The sequence below is a fragment of the Trypanosoma melophagium genome (genome assembly GCF_022059095.1).
Source record: "Trypanosoma melophagium isolate St. Kilda chromosome Unknown ctg9segment0, whole genome shotgun sequence".
In the NCBI taxonomy this organism is placed as follows: Eukaryota; Euglenozoa; class Kinetoplastea; order Trypanosomatida; family Trypanosomatidae; genus Trypanosoma; species Trypanosoma melophagium.
The window spans coordinates 950,409-965,232 of record NW_027125194.1 but is presented as its reverse complement, the minus strand read 5'-3'; the positions used below and the strand labels follow the sequence as shown (position 1 = coordinate 965,232).

General features: G+C 44.1%; 6 protein-coding genes across 6 annotated transcripts; all 6 read left to right on the top strand.

The window, feature by feature from the left end:
* Nucleotides 1-210: 210 nt before the first annotated feature.
* LSM04_009161 (ABC transporter-like) lies at nucleotides 211-4,067 on the top strand (the record flags this gene model as incomplete). The annotated part of the gene is made up of 2 exons (XM_067333095.1): nucleotides 211-1,208; nucleotides 1,253-4,067. 2 exons carry the CDS (start codon nucleotides 211-213, stop codon nucleotides 4,065-4,067), a joined length of 3,813 nt encoding a protein of 1,270 aa, XP_067185900.1.
* Nucleotides 4,068-4,957: 890 nt separating this feature from the next.
* LSM04_003269 (Myosin head) lies at nucleotides 4,958-8,383 on the top strand (the record flags this gene model as incomplete). Its single annotated transcript, XM_067333094.1, has 1 exon — nucleotides 4,958-8,383. The coding sequence occupies one exon, from the start codon at nucleotides 4,958-4,960 to the stop codon at nucleotides 8,381-8,383; it is 3,426 nt and encodes a 1,141-aa protein (XP_067185639.1).
* A 426-nt stretch (nucleotides 8,384-8,809) lies between these two features.
* On the top strand, nucleotides 8,810-9,406 carry LSM04_006204 (uncharacterized protein; the record flags this gene model as incomplete). Its single annotated transcript, XM_067333093.1, has 1 exon — nucleotides 8,810-9,406. The coding sequence occupies one exon, from the start codon at nucleotides 8,810-8,812 to the stop codon at nucleotides 9,404-9,406; it is 597 nt and encodes a 198-aa protein (XP_067185749.1).
* Nucleotides 9,407-9,909: 503 nt separating this feature from the next.
* On the top strand, nucleotides 9,910-10,821 carry LSM04_005884 (uncharacterized protein; the record flags this gene model as incomplete). The annotated part of the gene is made up of 1 exon (XM_067333092.1): nucleotides 9,910-10,821. The coding sequence occupies one exon, from the start codon at nucleotides 9,910-9,912 to the stop codon at nucleotides 10,819-10,821; it is 912 nt and encodes a 303-aa protein (XP_067185739.1).
* A 319-nt stretch (nucleotides 10,822-11,140) lies between these two features.
* LSM04_007050 (uncharacterized protein) lies at nucleotides 11,141-12,613 on the top strand (the record flags this gene model as incomplete). The annotated part of the gene is made up of 1 exon (XM_067333091.1): nucleotides 11,141-12,613. One exon carries the CDS (start codon nucleotides 11,141-11,143, stop codon nucleotides 12,611-12,613), a length of 1,473 nt encoding a protein of 490 aa, XP_067185795.1.
* Nucleotides 12,614-13,112: 499 nt separating this feature from the next.
* On the top strand, nucleotides 13,113-14,507 carry LSM04_005765 (N2227-like protein; the record flags this gene model as incomplete). The annotated part of the gene is made up of 1 exon (XM_067333089.1): nucleotides 13,113-14,507. One exon carries the CDS (start codon nucleotides 13,113-13,115, stop codon nucleotides 14,505-14,507), a length of 1,395 nt encoding a protein of 464 aa, XP_067185734.1.
* Nucleotides 14,508-14,824: the final 317 nt, after the last annotated feature.

Below are 14,824 nucleotides of genomic sequence, written 5' to 3'. Positions count from 1 at the left end.
TTATCAAGGTGTAGTTACACCGTCTTATTATAAACTATGGATTTTGTTTGAGTCTGTTTTGTCTTCCTATTTTGTTTTAATGGGTAAATCCATATTTCTCCTATTCTTATTGTTGCGGTTTACTTTCATTAGTTGGGAATAGGTATTATTTGTAGTGCTTTCGTATTTTCTGTTTTTCCAGCATTATATATACGTTTGAGCTTTGTGTAAATGTCTGTTAAGCCATCTGAACTGGATGCTGGTGGCACGAGGGACAACAAGAAGTTTCATTCCCCTGATGATTCGAAGAAGGAAGAAAAGTCGGTGCAACATTCCCCTCCTGCTGAATTACATGCAGAGTGTTCAACCGCTGCTGACGAGGGAAGTGCAGATGGCGGAAAGGGTAAAAGGATGGTTTCCGTGTTGGGTGTGTTCCAGTACGCGAAGCGGACTGATGTGGTGCTGATGATTGTGGGAACTGTGGCAGCGATTGCGGTTGGAGGATCGTCGCCCGCCTTTTCTTTTATTTTCGGACGGATGATGAACGATCTTCTTTCGCAGAGTAACCCGGAGGAAGCAACAGCAAAAAGTGCACTGATCATGCTGTATATTGGACTGGGTGTCATTGTGGGGACAGCACTCTATGTGTCCTGCTGGATGATTGCTGCGATACGTCAGGTCGCTACTATTCGCACAAGATACTTTGCATCCGTCCTTCGACAGGATATCGGATGGCATGACTTGCACAGCCCTGGCTCTCTAACGGCCCGGATGACGGGAGACACGCTTGTCGTACAGAACGGCATCAACGACAAGCTGGGTCTGGGTATCGTGAACATGTCGATGGGCATACTGGGCTTTGTGTTTGGGTTCGTGTTTTCTTGGGAGCTTACACTGGTCATGCTTGGGTTGATGCCGCTAATCGCACTGATGGGAAGTATCATGGGAAACATCATGGCAAAGATGGCGAACACATCCCGTGAGCACTTTGCAGCGGCTGGGTCGCTAGCCACTGAGGTCATGGAAAATGTGCGGACGGTGCAGACGTTTGGTAGGGAGGAGTATGAGGCTGAGCGCTTTCACGCCGCCGTGCTGAGCGCGCAGAAGGCCGGTATCAAGAAAGAGCTGACCACCTCACTCGCTGCAGGTGCCACAATGGCCACCATGTTTGTCACTTACACGGTTTCATTTTCTTCGCATCCTACCTTGTGGAGTGGGGCCGGCGCGATGTGGGTGATATTGTGTCCTGCTTCCTATCGGTTCTGCTCGGCAGCTTTGGTATCGGGTTTGTGTCGCCCTCACTCTCCGCGTTCTCAGAGTCGCGCGCAGCAGCACATCACCTCTTTGAGACTATTAACCGCACTCCGGAAATCGATTTGGACGCTGATGGGGAGCCTGTGCAGGGGCTTCATAAGTCCATCGAGTTTCGACACGTCCAGTTCACGTATCCGACGCGCCGAAGCATGACGCTCTTCACAGACCTTTCTTTAGAGATCAAGCAGGGGCAGAAGGTGGCGTTCTCTGGGGCATCGGGTTGTGGGAAATCGTCCATTATTGCACTCATTCAGCGGTTCTACGACCCCATCAGTGGTGAGGTGCTTGTGGACGGCGTTGACATGCGTAAGCTGTCGCTGAAGCAGTGGCGTGACCAGATTGGCATTGTGTCACAGGAACCCAACCTCTTTGCTGGCACGATGATGGAAAACGTCCGCATTGGTAAGGAGGACGCGACGGAGGAGGAGGTGATTGAGGCGTGCAAAAAGGCGAACATCCACGACACCATCATGAGTCTTCCGGACCAGTACAACACGTCTGTTGGGAGCGTCGGATCACAGTTGAGTGGTGGCCAGAAGCAGCGCCTTGCGATTGCGCGGGCAATTGTGAGGCGTCCCGCCGTTTTGCTTCTCGATGAGGCCACTAGCGCCCTTGACAGGAAGTCGGAAGTGGAGGTCCAGGCAGCTCTTGATAGCCTTATGGAGCACGGAAACATGACGGTAATCGTCGTTGCGCACCGCCTGGCGACGATCCGGAACGTAGACCGTATCTACTACTTCACCTACGATGGTGTGCAAGGTAGTGCGATTGCGGAGTCTGGATCATTCGATGAGCTAATGAAGCTGAACGGAAAGTTCGCTGTGATGGCCATGACACAGGGTGTGACGTCGGTCGTCTCTCCAACGACAAAGCAGGTGCGAACCGAGGAAGCGGTCAACGCAGAAATCTCCACATACCTTGATGATGATGAACTCGCAAGGCTGGATGAGGAGCTGCCGCGGACGGAACGTCAGAAGGTGCCCTATGAGGAACTGGCAGAGTGGGAGGTAAAGCGCACAAAAGTGCCTTTGAGTCGTATCATGCACCTTGCCAAAGGGCATATTTTCTACATCTCCCTGGGTATTTTGGGCTCCGCCATCACAGGCGCGGCGTCACCTGTCAACGGTATTCTTTTCGGGAAGGTTCTCGGTGTTCTTGGAGAGTTTGGCGTTAGCCATGATGTGGATGCCTTGCGGAGCGGTACGAACCTCTACGCCCCCTTATTCCTTGTGATGGCTTTTGGGTGTTTTCTCGGCTGGGCGCTGCAGTCGTTCTATGGGCTTGCAGGCGAGCGTCTGACGACACAGCTGCGCGTTATGCTGTTTCGCCAGATACTGCGCCAGGACATGAGTTTCTTCGACATCCCTGGCCGTGATGCTGGCACGCTTTCGGGGATGCTCTCTGGTGACTGCGAGGCCGTTCACCAGCTTCTGGGGCCATCAATTGGACTCAAGGTGCAGACGTTCTTTACAGTTGCAGTGGGTCTTGTGATCGGATTCATCTACCAGTGGAAATTGGCGTGTGTGGCCATGGCGTGCCTTCCAGTCGTAGCTGCGGGTAATGCGGTCCAGCAATTGATAGCCATGGGGTTCACGCAAAAGAAGGGAGACAAATCCGACGCTCTCGTCACAGAGGCTCTCTCTAATGTGCGCACCGTCACCTCTTTCAACCTGAAGGATGGCCGCATCGCCCTGTACCTTGATATCGTGAATGACACGGTACCGAAAGAGATGAGGTTATCCGCCTTGATTGGCGTGATTGTAGGCATCAGTCAGTTCGTCTTCTACGGTGCCTTTGCATTATGCTTCTGGTACGGCGGCAAACTTATAAACGCAGGTGAGGCGACGTTCGAGAGGGTTGTGATTGCTGCAATGGCAGTTCTGATGGGTGCGATGGGTGCTGGTGAGGCCGGTGGCTTCGTATCAAAGATGGCACATGCCCAGGAGTCAGCGAAGCGAGTCTTCAGTGTGATTGACCGCGTTCCGGACATCGATGTCCGGGTCGAGGGGGACAAGGACCTGGGGGATGGATGTGATATTGTATTCCGCAAGGTGAAGTTCATTTACCCCGCCCGGCCGAAGCAGCTTGTGCTCGCCTCCGTAGACATCAACTTCCGGGACGGCACCTCTAACGGCCTCATGGGGCAGACGGGCTGCGGGAAGTCTACCATCATTCAGATGCTGGCACGCTTCTACGACAGCAGAAGCGGTTCGATCACTGTAAACGGCAAGGATATCCGTAGCCTGGACATCACAGCTTGGCGGGAGAATATCAGCATTGTATTGCAGGAGCCAGACCTCTTCAGTGGAACAGTGCAGGACAATATTCGTTACTCCTGCCCGGGTGCCACGGATGAGGAGGTGGAAAGGGCTGCCCGACTGGCGTCCATACACGAAGAAATCATAGGGTGGCCGGAGGGGTACAAGACGGATGTGGGCTATAAAGGTCGAGCCCTCAGTGGTGGACAGAAGCAGCGTGTGGCGATCGCACGTGGTTTTCTTCGTAACTCTCACTTGGTCCTGTTGGATGAAGCCACTAGTGCACTTGACAATGTGACAGAGGCGCGGGTGCAGCAGGCCATCAACGAGTACCAGAGGGAACACCATGTCACTATCATCAGCATTGCTCACCGTCTGACAACTATTCGGCATTGTGATCAAATCACGCTTCTCGACAGTGGTCGCATTCTCGAGTGCGGAAGCCACGATGAACTCATGGCTCTTAATGGTGAGTATAAGGTGCGGTGGGAGCTTTACGCGAATGCGTCAAAGTAGAGGTATTTGGGCAGAAGAGCGCGCCTGTTGTCTCCACCCGCATTAGGAAGGATCTTCGTGGGCCTCTGTGGTATGTAAAAGAACGTTAAGGTTGTAATAGTAACGGTTTGGTGAGGTATTGTCCATGTGAAAATAATTATGGCCAATTTTATTGGGACTTGGAGGGTTTTCTCCTGCCCTTCCCCTCTTGTACTGTGGCACCTCCTCCTTATTTTCAGGATTATGAGCGATGTCGTGTGTATGGAGGCGTTCCAGTGTTGGTCGTCCTTTTCAGGAAAAAATGCAAAGGGGTACACGTGTTGGCGACAGCGCACCAAACTCTGTTGCTCTCGCACGCGATGGGCCTTAGTCTCTCCTCTCATGACCAACTTGGGACAGAATGGGAGAGAGGTATGTGTTAAGATGAAAATGTAGAAGGTGTAGCAGAGAAGGAAAAAGTGTGTTTTTCGGGGTTACGCGAAAAGCAAGGAAATGCAATGCAGAAAAGTACAATGTAAAAAAAATACTCTTCGGGGTTGTGCTTTTCTCTTCTGTTCTTCTTTTTTGTATTATTGAATGATCGAAGAGGTGGTACCTTTAAATTTTGCTATCCTTTTTTTTATTTTTTTTTATTTCTAGCCGTTGTATTGTACTCTTTACTAGTGTCTGTGTATTTGTTTCTCTATTTGATAATGTTTATATGTACTGTGTGAGCGGTTGTAGTGGATATTCGTACGTTCGTTAATTTGTTTTTGACTAGAGAATCATTTAATATTTTTTCCTACACATTTCTGTTTGTGATGTGTTTTTGGGGTGGTGATTTTTTTTTTGTACCCTTTCTCTTTTCTGGTATGTTGTATTTTTTTTTTTCGGTTGAAAACTTCTTTTTCTGCAAGTATAGTTTGTGGGTTATGGCACATATCGACTTTAGGAAACCGACTGTAGTTGGTCTGGAAGACCTTGTTCTGCTAACTCAACTTTCGGACAAAGCCATTGTTGAGAACCTGAAGGTTCGCCATAGTAAGGACATCATATATACCTGTATTGGCCCTGTTCTATTGAGTGTTAATCCGTTTAAGAAAATTTCCAATCTCTATGGCGAAGAGCGGATTGCTTTTTTTCGTAGTGGTGGTAAAAGTGTTAGTGGTGTTGTGAGTGGTAACCACGGTGGACCGCACATATTTGGATTAGCGGAGGAAACTTACCGTACTATGGTTTCCGAAGAGGAAAACCAGTGTGTTATCATTTCAGGTGAATCAGGGGCAGGAAAGACGGAGGCATCAAAGCAGATTATGCAATACATTTCAGCGGTTTCTGGAAATACACCGGAGATGCAACATGTTAAACACATTATTCTGGAATCAAATCCGTTGCTGGAGGCATTTGGAAACGCGAAGACTGTGCGTAATGATAACAGTTCTCGGTTTGGTAAATTTTTTGAAATATTTTTTGACCGCATGGGTGGACCTGTTGGTGGACATATGTCTAATTTTCTTTTGGAGAAATCTCGTGTTGTTAGTCAACAGAAGGGTGAACGTAACTTTCATGTATTTTATCAATTGTGTTATGGTGCCGATCAAACACTTCGAAAACAATTGAAACTTCGAGATCCAGGTGAGTTTTTTTACTTAAATCAAGGCGGTAAGTCAGACCACATAGACATTGACTACGCAAAGGAGTGGAAAGAGACACTAAAAGCGATGAATACTATGTCAATTGGAGATTTAGAGCAGAAATCTATTTTTAATATATTGGCCCTTATTTTGCATCTTGGGGAACTTCAATTTGTTTCTTCAAGCAAGGAAAATGAAGCTGGATCGTTTGTGGTTTCAAACCGTGATGAACTTGACTTTTGTTCCTTTCTCTTAGGAGTAGATACAAACATGCTGGAGCGAGTTCTTACGTGGAAACGTCTAGAGATGGGTTCTACTGAAGTGGTAGATGTTCCATTAGACATGCAGCAATGCCAAAATGCTCGGGACGCTATCGCGAAAGCCTTGTACCATCACTTGTTTGATTTTATCGTGGAATCTGTAAATCTGGCATTAGGAAAAAAACAATATGATTTAATGCTGGGTGTTTTGGATATTTATGGGTTTGAAGTATTGGAGAAGAATGGTTTTGAGCAGTTTTGTATTAACTATGTGAATGAGAAACTTCAACAGATCTTTATTGAACTTACTTTAAAAGTTGAACAAGAGGAATATGTTCGAGAAAAGATACCATGGGAAGAAATCAAGTATTTTGATAATAAAATTGTTTGTAATCTTATGGAAAGTACAAATCCACCAGGACTTTTTGCTTTTATTGATGACGTATGTGCAACAATGTCAAAGGAAAAAGAAGTAGTAGCTGATATTAAAATGCTTGACAAGCTGGATGCCACACATTCTGGTAATCCGCATTTTAACAAAACAGATCGGGGGTTTTTCATTAAACACTACGCAGGTGATGTTCATTATAATGTGGAGGGGTTCATAAACCGTAACAAGGACTTTCTTAGTTCTGATGTAACAGCTTTGTTGCGATCTAGTTCAAATAGTTTTTTGTTAAAACTTCTTGCGGATATTCTAGATGATGGGGTAGAAAATAGTAGTATTAATGGTGGTGATGGTGGGAAGAAAAAACGAAGCTCAACGGCGGGGTTTAAGATACGACAGCAAGCAACTAATCTTGTAAAAAAGTTGATGAACTGTAATCCACACTATGTTCGTGCTATTAAATCAAATGATGATAAACGCCGCGATTACTTTGATGATGCACGAGTATTGCATCAAGTAAAGTATTTGGGTTTGCTTGAAAATATTCGTGTTAGGCGGGCAGGGTATAGTTATCGTCAATATTTTGATAAATTCTTAAAACGTTTTATGTACATTAGTCCAAAGACTTTTCCACGTCCTTTTAGAGGATCTGATATGGACGCTTGTGCTGCTATTTTGCAGTATGTTTCTGATATCTTACCACAAGGTTCATGGCAATTGGGTCAACACAAAGTATTTATTCGACACCCACAACATCTATTTGCTTTAGAAGATCTACGTGAAAATGCTTTGGACAATGTTGTCTACAAAATTCAACGTGCGTGGCATCGCTATCAACGAAATAAAGAAGGTATCATTCTTAAAGCAAGTATTGGGCGTTTGTATGCAAAGGCAGGCAAAGCACGTCGAGCTGATAGTGTGTTCCGTCCTTTTTCCGGTGACTACCTTGAATATCGTACTAAACTTATCCCTCTTCACTCATTTGTGGAGTTTAATCCCATTGGAAGCGCTTGGAAAGAGTACTGGACAGATACAGGGAAGCGATATTACTACAATTTAATACTTCAACAGAGCCAATGGGAACGTCCACGAGAAATGTTTCCACAGAAAATTATTTTTACTGCCTCTCTCGAGCGTGTTACTGACCATAACAAGGCGTTACTTGAGAAAGTTTATTTTATTCTTACTGATTTAGCCATATACATTATTCAAGAAAAAATGGAAACTGTTAAACAACCGGCTGAAAAACCTACAAGAAAAAATCCTCGACCCGCACCTCCTTCAACTTCTACTGTAATAAGATATATTCTACAAAAACGACTTGATCTACGCCTTTTGTCAAAGATATCTGTCACAACACACGCTGACACCATTTTATTGCTACATTTTTATCAACCTTCTTTGCCTTATCGACAGGTGGTGTATACCCCCACTAAGCGTGCTCGAGAGTGTGAGTGTTGTGGTGGCAAACTTTCACCCGCTGCGAAGAAGGAAAACTGCCCTGGATGTGGTCGTGTCTGCTGCGTTAAAAACTGTTTGCCGTACACCCGTCCACTTCCAACGCTGCTGGGCCACAGCAAACCCGTTCGCGTCTGCCCAAGTTGTCTGCAGGGGGAGCCCTTTGAGGCTGTGGAGGACCTCGTGCTGCTGACCCCCATGAAGACGGAGCTGGCCGCCTTCCTGCGCCAGACGTACCGCCGGCGGATGGGCAACAAAGTCCCGCTGGCCGTCGCCGACGCCCTCCTCTATCAACTCGCGGGGGAGCCGCAGCCCCGCCGCCTCGCCGCCGCCGCCTCCCCCGCCGCCGCCGAGACGGCCATCGCCCCGGCGGGAGGAGGCGGCGGCCTGACGGTCTGCGGCCCGGCGGGAGTCCCACAGGAGACCCTCCAGGCACTCGCAGCCGCGCGGGAGGAACGGCGGGCGGCGGCAGCAGCGGCCAGACGGGAGGAGGTGGCAGCCGAAAGAGAACGAGAGGCCGCACGGGAACGGGCGCGGGAGGAGGGGCATCAAAGACTCCTGCAGGAACGACGACGGGCAAGGGCTATGCGGGGAGAAGAGGGGGGAATCGCAGGGTAAATGGGAAAGAGAAGGAGAAGCCCGTCACAGCAGAACTGGGGAGAAACTACTTCATACATCTCTATGGTACAATAGTTTTCTGCTTGTTTTTTTTAATTGTTATTCTCTCGTTGCTTATCTCTTTTTTTTTAATCTGTTGGGGGATATTCTCTGTCTCTGTCTGTGTGGGTGGTTTTTGTTTTACTTTTGTTTCTACCCCGCTGTTGTGTCAAGAAGAGGTACACATTTGTTCGGGTACAATGGAATCCTTGGACTCGCCCGGCTAAACGCCATAAACAGCAATGAGGAGGCCTCCACAGAAACCCGTCTCGAGATGTTGCAGCAGGAACTTGCTGTAAGCAAGCGGAGCTTGAATCTCTTCGTGCACTTCCACGAGAAAACAGGTTCCTGCGTGAAAAAATACCAGCCTTGAAGGACCGTGCAGATATGCTGGCCGCGGATTGGGTTGAACCCGTTAGGGGTGAAGGTATTTCACTCCGTGCACATTTATTGGCACACCAACGACACAGTCGTATGCTTAAGGAGGAATTGGATCGCAAGGAAGAAGCTGTCGTTGAGATGCAAGGAAAAACAGAACAGCAAGAAGAAAATCTTCTTGTTTATCAAAACCGATGCAGAATTCTTTATGAGCGTCTCCGATCTGTATGTGGTATGACAGTTAATAATAATAATAATAATAATAATAATAATAATAATAATAATAATAATAATAATGAGGAAACTTCAAGTTCCGATAAACCAATATCAATAATAATGAATGAAGATGATCCTTCAAGTTTTTTATCGTTGGCTCGCAAGCTACGCACCGTAGAAGTGGAGCGGGATCTCCTGCGAGAAAGGCTTATGCCCCTTCAAGAAGACTGTGAGAGACGCGGAGTTGTTATGACTGCTGTAAGACGTGAAAACGCCACACTTCGTTCTTCCGTCTCACAGCTAATACAACAAGTACAGTCATCTACAGTTCTACTCTTGGATAACGTCACAGAGAATGGGACAAAATCTTTAGAAAGGGAAAATGAATAGAAACAGTGTGAAAACGCTGACGAAACTCAGGGAAGATTACTGACGTATCATGCCAAGAGAGACGCAAAAAGGAATTCAGACAATCATGGTGACTCTCAGGGTGGATAAAAGGAAACATCATCCTTCTGCATATTTTCTTGCATGAAATTAACTACAGTTGTTATTTTATTTTTTTTACTTTTTTTTATGATTTTCTACACTGTATATGTGGGAGTTCTATATTTGTACCAACCAAGTAATAGAGAATATTTCCCTTTCTATATTTTCTTGTTCTGGTAGCAATACCTTTACTGACGCCCAATTGTAGTAAATAAATTGCGTTTTCTTTATATAAATAAATAAATAAATATATATATATATATATATATATCCCATCTTTTTTGTTTTTGTTTTTGATTACTTAGTGAAAAGCAGGGAGCCATATATCGCCCACCCACCCATAAACACCAAAGAAAAAAAAAAGAATATTAGTAAAGAGGGAAAGAAAGGAAGGAAGAGACAAAATGTCTAATGATCCATCAATGAACACAGCACTGCTGAACTTCTGCACATCAGTTGACAATGGCCCAAAGGAGAAAACTGAGCTGCCGAAGCGAACTGCAGAAGAGATGCAGTGGCTTAAAGAAGCGTTGGAGTCTGTAGAAGCACCAGAGCGTCAGATTGAACGTAACTTGGCTATTTTGACTCGTGAAGACGCCAGTGAATCAGAGTGCCTTACGGCATTGGAGGAAATGAGTGATTTAGTAGAAGACATTAATTGGGCCATTGAATTTTCTCTCAGGTCTGGGCATCGTATCATATTGGATTTCTTGGTTAAGAGTAAATTGGCAACAGAGAATGAGGAAGTCCGCCAAGCGGCAGCGATGGTAATTGCACACGCCGCTCAGTTAAACGAAGCTGTACAGAAGTGTTTTGAGGCAGCTCAGTGGCAAGATATTCTGTTACCCTTTTTGAAGAAGGAAGAATCTCCTGCTGTGGTAGCTGCTCTCTTGCATAGCTGTAGCTGTCTTTGTCGTGATTATGCCCCAAATGCTATTCTTTTTGATCATGCGGAAGGCATAACAGTTATTAATAGACTATTGGGAATCTATGGTGAAGGTACACCCCGAAGGAATACCAAGATTACTAGACGTCTGTTATTTCTCGTGGCTTACCTTGCAGAAGTGGTGAAAATGGATACAAATGAACTTATTCCTCTGGTGTGTCGACAGACAACAAGTGATAATGAAGATGTTCAAACTGCTGCTGCTCGAAGTCTCTGTGTGTTTTTAAATAAAAACTCCGCGGCTGTCAAAGTGGCGCTGCATGAAGTGGCTCCTAATACAGTTTCACGTTGGAGAGGCAGTAACTTTGATGAAGACGACAGCAGACGACAATTCCTGAATAAATTGGACCGAGACGGTCACGAAGGTTAATGTTACGTAACGCATAATGACTGCACTATTTCTATTGTTGATACTAAAAATGGAATATGTATTTTATATATACCCAATAATATATATATATATATATATATATATATATATATATTATTGAGTTTAGATAATTGAAAAAATAATTTTTTTCAGAAAGGATAGCCTTTGATTATTTGATAGTTCCTCTGCAAGCATTACTTTGTTTACTTCTTTTCTTTTTCTTTTTCCTCTTGCAATATGTGCATCCTGGAGTAAAAGAATTAAAAAAAACAATAATAATATTTAAAAAAAAGAAAGAAAAGGCAGTAGAACCTTCAAGATGAGGATAAACCCAGTTGCTGCAGGAACACTTCCTGTAGACCTCATCAATGCCATCCGTGGTGGTGCCGTAATGCTTGCAGAAGCCAGTGATAGTGTTGTTGTTTTCCATGATACAAATGGAGGTGTGAAGTGGCATTGTAAGCTTGAAATGGGAGGGACTCGCACGTATCGACACCAGCAGAGTGGGGTTAGTGGATCAGCAGAGATTCCTCTATTTAAATCCGTAACGAAAGAAGCACATGAACCGCAGCAATTACAATCAGAAATGCAACAGAAGTGTGAAGAAGAGAATACATTACATAAAGAGTCAAAAGAAGGCATGAATCCATCATTGGCAGTAACACCACAAATTGATACTTCTGATGTTATTCAGAAGTATCGCAACTTGGCGGTTAAAGTAGCACTCTTCTTAGCACCGGGTCCGCGGGATCAAAGAGAAGTACTAAGGAAGTTTGTCTCAGAGAATAGTGAGGCGTTAAATGCTGTGCTTGGAGTTCTCACAATGTTGAATTTACGCGGCCAGCGGGAACTCGAAGCAGACGGGTATAAATTAGTTGATATTGAGAGTTATAGCTCTAAGGCGATTAAACAGCAAGTTGCAAATCTGGCTCTTCCAAAGGTTGCAGGCGACAAGAGTGTTTTGGATCGCTTTGCCCTTTACGCAGATCGAGATGTAATGTTAGCAGTCTGTTCTAAAGGTATTATGGCAGGACTTGGGAGTTCTAAACGAGAGCGAGAGGAAGAAGATGATGATGATGACAGTGATGATGATAATGATGATAGAGAAAAGGGAGAAGGTGAAAAATTATCGATGAGGCGAAAAACGGAAAGTGGAATCCACACATCCGCAACAAAAACAAAAAGAATAGGTACTGCTACTATTACTACTACTTCTACTACGGGGAATATTAATAATAGTAGTAGTAGTAGTAGTAGTATTGGTGGAACAAAAAATATAACTGGAACAACGACTGGCTCGTTGACAAAACCAATGACACTTCTTACTTCTACGGAACAAAGTGGAATTCGGTGGGATGATGGCGATCTTTCAAAAATGAAGTGGACTATGCCATCAACTGTGACAGAGGTGTTAGCACAATTGCAGAAAGCTGAAGCGGCTGCAAAACTGTCAAGTATAGAACAGGCATTAAGACCCATACAGATAACAGACCTATCGCAGCTAAGTATTGCGCAAACCAATTACGCCATTCTTCGAAAAGAATACCAGATTGTGTATAATCATCTAAAGTCCTTTGAGGATGTTAGTGAGGCTGCAAATGGATGGATTCAGTCGAATATGAGTCGTTTTTCTAAGGAGCTCTCTGAAGAAGTCAAGCAGTGGTTTGATTTACAGGAAGAGCCACGAAACAGACTTGTTGCCTCATTGGACATTCTTTACAAGGCGATTTACCAGTTAAAACGTGACATTGAAGACTACGTCAATCTTCGAGAATGGGGGGTTGTGATGTAAAGGAATATTTAACCGTTCAAAAAAAAAAAAAAAGAAAATACCCAGATATAAGTTTTTATTCTTTCATCACTTTTTTTTTCGTTTTTCGGCCCTTCTTTCTTTTTCTTTCGTTCGCACTTTTCCTCTATCCTTATACGTATTGTTTTTATTCAGTTATTATTATTTATTTTATTTTATTTTTTCCTTCTTGGATTTTTTTATAGTAAATTATTTGTATTCTTTCATTTATTTCGTTTTTTCTTCTTCTCTCCTTCTCTTTGAATTAAATACTCTTCATTTTTTTTTCTGAAGAAGAATTGGAAGGGATAGGGGAAAAATATATATTAAAAAAAGAGAACGGCCTGGTCGTTGCGTAAAGTTGAATATATTCTTGTTTCTTTCTTTGCTTTACTTCAGGTTGAGCCCCATCACACGTAATAATAAACAGGCATCCCTACACCCACATACATATATATATACATACATCCTACATACACACACACACATACGTGAATAGGAAATGATATCTGCAGAAGAGCAGCATTCGGTAGCACCGCTGCCACCACCACCGCCATATCCACTTGGTGGAAATGCTCCGCATGGTAATAATAATAATAATAATAATAATAATAATAATAATAATAATAATAATCCTTCATCCGCTAATTACGTCTCGGAACAACAGGTGGAAGAAGGAGAAGGAGAGAATTATCAATGGCAGGGATCCCCATCTCAGGGGCAGGGATCTGATGAAAGTGATGATATGTATGATGATCATGTCAGTTTTCTTCGAACTGTTAGTGCGTTTCGAGCTTACAGAAAACATGCCGTTTCCACGCGTGATACTCGGTTAAGAAATTTTCTTAAATTTCATCAACAACACCAGTTATCTCTTTGTATTGATTTGGACTCTATGTTTTCTAAATATTTGGATTGTATTGAGACAAACAGTTCCTTCTTTGAGTCCATATGTAGGTCATCACCAGAATTATTTGATATTTATTGGCCCAATGGTACCACTGTACAGATGGAAGATGTCCCTCCACCAACTTCACTGGATATTGACAAGGTGTTTTCCACACTTCGACAATTTGTACGTGATTGGTCAGCGGAAGGGGCACCAGAGCGCAATTCTGTTTATCTCCCTATATTGGCTACATTGGAAGATTGTTATCCAGATCCGGCAACACGTGGAAGTGTAAAGATTCTCGTTCCTGGTGCAGGACTATGCCGACTTACGGTGGAGTTGGCCCTGCGTGGATTCGCTGCACAGGCAAATGAGTTCAGTTATCACATGCTCATCGCTGGACATTACATACAGAATCACGTTGTGGCCTCGTGTCAACACAAAATTTGTCCCTATGTTGATAATACCAGCAATTTGGTAAACCGTGAGGATCAGTTTGTGGATGTGCATATTCCTGATCTCTGCGCCTCTGAGGCGGTTGATAACCTCCGTGAAGGGCAACAACCCGCGTTTGGTGAACTCTCCATGGTGGCGGGGGACTTTACGGAGGTTTATGCCAAACAGCATCAACGTAAGAGCTGGAATGCCGTAGCGACATGCTTTTTTATTGATACAGCGCATAATATTGTGGAATACATAGAAATTATTTACAATTTACTTGTGCCAGGAGGGTATTGGGTGAATGTTGGTCCCTTGTTGTATCACTTTGCGGATTCTTCTGAAGATGTGTCGATTGAACTTTCACTTGGAGAAGTTCTCGCGGTAGCGCAGCGCATAGGTTTCGTTCTTCTTAGTCCACCAAGATTTATTGATACCACCTATACAAATAATCACCGAAGTATGAAACAACTTGTTTATCATTGTGCCTTCTTTCTACTTCAGAGGCCTTTAACGGAAGCAAAAGAACGAGATCAGCAACAGGGATCTTTAGCAGTAGAAAAGATATAATAATATCTTTCTTTTGTCTCAATAGCTCATTTTTATCCTTCTTTCTGTGTAAGATGAGGTTTCGTGAGTGCGTATGGAGCATACATATGTACGAATACATATGAGTAGATATATACTATACTATTCTTTCTACATATTTGTATGCAGTAAAGGTGGGGTAGTGAGAAGGAAAGAAAGAGATAATACAGAGATAGGTTTCCCATAAATGCTAGAGCTAAAAGCAGTCTAGTAATGGGAAACAAACAGAAAGCAAAAGTAAACATGTGTAGTAGTAGTAGTAGTGGTAAGTGGTAATCATTTCATTTCCTTATTACTTT